The sequence below is a fragment of the Budorcas taxicolor genome, chromosome 7 (assembly GCF_023091745.1).
Source record: "Budorcas taxicolor isolate Tak-1 chromosome 7, Takin1.1, whole genome shotgun sequence".
Lineage (NCBI taxonomy): Eukaryota > Metazoa > Chordata > Mammalia > Artiodactyla > Bovidae > Budorcas > Budorcas taxicolor.
The window spans coordinates 57,845,241-57,851,240 of record NC_068916.1 but is presented as its reverse complement, the minus strand read 5'-3'; the positions used below and the strand labels follow the sequence as shown (position 1 = coordinate 57,851,240).

Sequence of the window (6,000 nt, the reverse complement as noted above, 5' to 3'; positions counted from 1 at the left end):
TCTAGATTAAGCAAGGACAGAGACCCATTTCATTGCTGTACTTTAATATTCCTGAGACCCATGGCTTTACGGCTGGCTCCTTTTAACAATCATCTCTCTCCAGGGCAGAACACTATGCTGTCTTTGTTTCATCTGATCTTTCAGCTAAATAAGAGATGGTCACTTATCCTCACGCCTCCCATATCCTGCTGGATTTCTCTTGCTAAAAGAGAAACTAACCACACGGGAAAAGAGAGAGGTTTCAGGCAGGGCATTTCAGCGTGTGTTTACAGGCAAGACTGACTTACTCAGCAAATCCTGCTCGGAGGAGCTGCAGCCAATGAAGAGGCTATATCGCGGCTTGCTTAGGGGCTTCTGAGTTAGAGCTGCATGCAGAAATGTAAGGCAGGGCTCCCTGGCGCTGATGGCAACATGGGATCCAGCTTCAGTTATTCCTCAGGCTCCCCAGCTCTGCAACACAGGGAGAGAGCCTCCGTAAACATGTGGGTGATGTAGCCAGCTTTAAAGGCCGAGAGAATCCTGATGGATTCAGGACACTGTTTTTTTATTTAGATTTTTTCTTTTGCCTTCTTTTTTGGAAGATGAAATGCTTCTCTCGTTACCTGCCTTACATCTTCAGACCTCCGAACACCATCCTCTCTTCCAGCTGCCACACGGAAGGTACAGACCAGAGAGGGAGAGTGTCTGGGTGGGTGGGAAAAAGTGGGCTGGTGTCTGACTTCCCACAGGCTCTACCGAGACTGCCTTCTGCAGCTCCTAGAAGACTCTCGTGCCTGGCAAAAGCGTCTATCTCACAGACTCAGATCTGCTTCTAAAATCAGTCTGTTTTCTACGAGGAAAGTCTTTTCTGAAGAGCAGGATAACAATTGCAAAGGTGGTCTCAGCACTGATGCAGCTGAGTAGAAAATAATTTAGAAATGTTTTGCCAATTCTCCTTGTTCTCTTTCACATGCAAACAAGTAACTGGAACTAACGTTAAGAGGAAAACAAATTGCTGTAGGTGCCGCCACATACATTTATCCAAGCTCTCTTGTTTTGTCACTGTCCTTTTAATAACTTGGTGTATGCCCAAGAAAGCAATTAGCAAAATAGAATGGGCTTATTACTGTATGATGATAGAACCTCGGTTGGTTGTTGGGTTGATTTGCTCAGAGTCTGTACTTGGGGTGCAGGGCAGGAAGATCGCATCTGAGTTTCAGTGCTTGCTGGCAATGTGGTCTGTGGGGTCCTAAGTCGATGCCTTAAGGCAAGGCTGAGCCGAGTCTTGTACAAACAGTTCCTGGTCCTTTGGGGGACCTTCTCTGCACCCTCTAACCTAGCGTGCTATGCCTACGTGAGGGGGACTTTCTACGTGCACGTGTGCAACGCCTTGTAAACATACTGGCAATTCCCCGTCAACTAAGCACTGCAGCTTTCAACATTTCTGGAGTCAGTAGCTGGTCTTGCATCTTCTCTGTGTGATTTGCCTGTTTCTTTTGATCTGATACATCCTAGGAAAAGAGCAATTTCAAGAAAAGTCAGTGACTGGCTGTTTTTCAGCTGTAGGGGTTGTCCTACAAGCAGTCCTTGATAGAGGGTAAGGTTGGTGAGGAACAACAACTCTGCCTCAGGTCTAGACACACTCTTCTGGAAGTGAGCCGGTGAGCAGCCTGTTCTGAAAACCCATGCTCGTTTCTTATCCTCACAGGAAGAGCCTTGGACTAGGGGCTGTGTATTTAAAATAAGAGAAGTGTATATTGTACCATAAAGATGCTTTTTAATCAGTATTCTCAGGAAATGGGAGTAGAAGTTTGGAACTGAAACTGAGGGTGGTATTTTCCATAGACATTGATAATTCATAGATTTTTGTTTTTAATTTGGATACTTTAAAATGTTATTGGTGGCTAAAGGAGATGGCCCACTGAGAAGTCTTTCTTCCCTCACAGAGACTTAGCAAGTCCCTATATATATTGGGGACAGATAAAGAGTAGCATGGATAGAAATCTCCATGAGGGGAACTTTCCAATTACAGAAGACTTAAACTCATAGAGGAAGCTGCCTCAGTGATTTCTGATTGGTGCCCTGCCTCTCCTCCCAGCTTAAACTTTGAGAACTCAAACACTCTGTCTGTTCAGTTGCTGTTTTGTATATGAATCAGACTAAAGACCATTCCTTGGGCAGACAGACCACCACCATGAGAACTTTCTTGAAGTGTTTTTTATATCAAATTTAACTGATTAATTCCATCAAAATGGAAACCTCGTTTTATTCATGTCAAAGCAAATGATCTCTGAATCACCACCTATCATCAGATTTAAGTGTGTGTGTGGCAGGGGTAGAAAGACTATAAATTTCTTGTAAACCTATTAAAGACGATGGTCAAGGGGAATAGCATCTGCCAAACATTAAGATCATGGATAAGGCTCTGGGGCAGAGTAGAAAAGGCAGGGGTTAAATATCAAGAGACCAAGGCCAAGTCCCTTAATGGCTTTATGCTCAATTTCATCTCTAAAATGGAAATAAAGAGACCTACTTCCAAGATATTGGACTTGCTAGGTAGATCAGTGGTAAAGAATCTGCCTGCCAATTCAGGAGACATGGGTTCAATCCCTGGATTGGGAAGATCCCCTGGAGAAAAAAATGGCAACCCACTCCAATATTCTTATTTTAGCAATCCCAGCTGTAGTCCCCAGGGTTGCAAAAGAGTTGGACACAACTTAGCCACTAAACAACAGCTGCTGCTGCTGCTGCTAAGTCGCTTCAGTAGTGTGCGACTCTGTGCGACCCCAGAGACGGCAGCCCACCAGGCTCCTGGGATTCTCCAGGCAAGAACACTGGAGTGGGTTGCCATTTCCTTCTCCAATGCATGAAAGTGAAAAGTGAAAGTGAAGTCACTCAGTCGTGTCTGACTCTTAGCAACCCCATGGACTGCGGCCCACCAGCCTCCTCCATCCATGGGATTTTCCAGGTAAGCGTGCTGGATTGGGGTGCCATTGCCTACCAGGATGTTAAAAATTAAGTGTGATAATTAAAGTTCTTCATATAACTTACTACATGATACATGCCCTCCATTTTTTTGTCCTATACCCCATGTGCTTTCTTAGATATTCAAGTCTCTGTTATCATACTCTCTTAAGCAATGAAGTGGTTTCCCCCTACGCATCACAGTGTCACTAGAAACTTGTTACAGTTATTTAGAGTTTGAGGAGAAAAAGATGTCAGAAGGAATCTGAGTTTATGTTTCTACATTGTTAGCAATCATGTTACTCTATAGTCTATTCTGGAAAAGTTATGACTGGGAACATTTATTTAATTGAAAAAGACAGTAATGATTAACTTGTGTCTGTCCCTGTGAAAGTCAAATAAATCCACACGGTCTAGACAATCCCCTTAAGAGTAATTCTAGAACAACTTTAAGAGCGTTAACAATCCTGGGCTGCTTCAGGGATGGAACCATCCTACTGAGATGACTAGTATTATCCTCCCAGCTTTGCCTTGACTTTGTTCTCTCAACATAGGAAGATCCTGGGCACTGAATCCTAGCTCTACCACTTGCCAACTGGGTGATGTTGGGTAGTTCCTTTACCTCTCTTAGCCTGTTGTTTAGTTGCTAAGACATGTCTGGCTCTTTTGCAACCCCATGGAACTGCAGCCTGCCAGGCTTCTCTGTCCATGGGATTTCCCAGGCAACAATACTGGAGTGGGTTGCCATTTCCTTCTCCAGGGGATCTTCCCAACCCAGGAATCAGGCCTGCATCCTGCATTGGCAGGCAGGTTCTTTACCACTGAGCCCCCGGGAAGCGTTTTCTTTTATCCTAAGTTCCCTCATTTGTAAAACATACAAAGAAATGCATTCAGAATGCCATACACAGTGTGATGATAATGGTAACCAGCCCGTACTTCTGTTTAGTGCATCCAAGGCATTACCTAGCACATTATATACAGCAACACATTGTACGTAGGGTAAATCTATAATATGTGGTCAATAAATAGTTCCTTTTTCCTTCACTTTCTCATTCTCATCCCTCAAGCCTGTTTCTTCATCCATCATATAGAGAGTTGGTTCATACATTGCAGTCAAAATTCTTGTTTGAAACATGATTCCACCCCACCACCTCAAACACAGACACACTTGCACTTAACCTGTCAATGACCTCCCCAGGCCTGTGAGGGCCTGCATATTCTGACCCCTGCCTGACTTTCCTGAGTGACCCCAAACATGCCTTCTTGTTGGCTCTCCAGCCATAAGCTGTCTGTCTCCATATTCTCCCTCTGATCACAGATTTGGGGGATGGTTCTCTCTCCCCTCTGCCCCATTCTTTAATTCAAGCCATCGATTCTCAACTGAAGCTGAGAAGCCATCCTTGACCCTCAGCTGATCTTAGCTCTTTTTTAAAGAAATGTATTTACTTATTTGGCTCTGCTGGGTGTTAGTGGCAGCATGGGGGATCTTCGATCATCACTGAAGCATGTGGGATCTTTGTTGGGGGATCTTCGATTATCACTGAAGCATGCGGGATCTTTGTTGGGGGATCTTCGATCATCACTGAAGCATGTGGGATCTTTGTTGTGGAATGCAAACTGTTAGTTGCGGCATGTGGGATCTAGTTCCCTGACCGGGGATTGTACCCAGGCCCCCTGCACTGGGGGTGTGGAGTCTTAGCCACTGAACCACCAGAGAAACCTCTGATCATAGCTCTTTGAGAACTGGGTTTCTTTCCTTCAGAGCACCTATCCTAGCTTGCCATTATGAATAGACTGATACAACTGATTTGTTAGTATCTGTTTCCTTACTGGATTGAAAGCTTCAGGAGCAAGACTCATGTAATTCTGCTCTCTGTTTTAACCTCATCACTAGAACAATACCAAGTACACAATAGGTGCTCAATTTTTATTGAAGATTACAAACACCAATATTGTTGTATAGGTAAATCTTAAAAATGTGTACAATATTCTGCAAAGAATTACCTTTTATGTGAATGCTAGTTGTCTTAAGCATTGTGGATTGGGGAGTTTTGGGTGGCCATATTTGAGGGGTCTGCTTTTATTACCATATTCTAGTAATACTGTAACTTGAAATAAGAAGACACATCCAGAAAAAAAGGACAGCTAAATAGTGCTGATAAAAGAGTACAGGTAGGGTTTTGAAAAGACAACTGGATGGTATTCCCTTCTCTGTGAATCCATCAAGTGAGCACATAACTCCCTCCTCCTGATAGGGAAGGATTCATACAGCAAAATGGCTTCAGGAGCAGAGAAGCAAAATTCCAATTGCAATCAAAAGGAAATCATTCCAGACAGGACAGAGGGGCCTAGGAGACCCACAGAATGAGGGAACCAGGAAGGTATGAGGAAACTTGCCTAATATTCTCCAATGGGCCTGATTTGGTACCTGACATGAAGGGCTTTTATTTGGATTATCTTACAAATTGGTGCAGGTGCTTTCTTTATCCAAAGGGTGATGTGCTGAGCCAGAGATGGTATCCTTTCCCTGAGTTGCCTGGTCATCATTTCATGCTGCAAACCCCATCCATCCTTTAAAACTCAGTCTGAGTCACATCTTTCTAGGAAGACTTCCTCAACAAGTCCGAAGACAGAAGTGTTTTCATGAGTCACATAAACCACAATAACAACAGAAGAGGAAATGAGAGAGAAGCAGCCATAGCACCGCAAAGCCTGTGGGTCTTTGGCTGTGTGCTGGGGGCCATGGCTGTATGATCGCATTGGCCCCTCACGCAACCTCTTGTGTCAGACGCCGTCACCTCCGTTTTACAGATGAGGACACTGATGCTCACCACCTTGCCCAGAGCCTTAGTTAGGAAAGTGGCAGAGCCAAGACTCAGGTCCAAACAATCTGAATCAAAACTTGGTGCTCTTCAGGGAACTCTGCTCAATGTTATGTGGCAGCCTGAATGGGAGGGGAGTTTGTGGGGAGCAGGGAAATGGATATAGGTTTATCCATGGTTGAGTCACTCTGCTGAGTACCTGAAACTGTCACAACATTGTTAATCGGTTATGAAA

General features: G+C 44.2%; 1 protein-coding gene across 1 annotated transcript in view; it reads left to right on the top strand.

Moving 5' to 3' along the window:
* Nucleotides 1-586: 586 nt before the first annotated feature.
* Nucleotides 587-6,000, top strand: part of PPP2R2B (protein phosphatase 2 regulatory subunit Bbeta) — a 481,896-nt gene continuing 476,482 nt past the window's right edge. Inside the window, exon 1 of the mRNA XM_052643667.1 lies at nucleotides 587-660. Within this exon, the coding sequence (XP_052499627.1) occupies nucleotides 587-660 (74 nt within the window). The remainder of the gene's footprint in view (nucleotides 661-6,000) is intronic.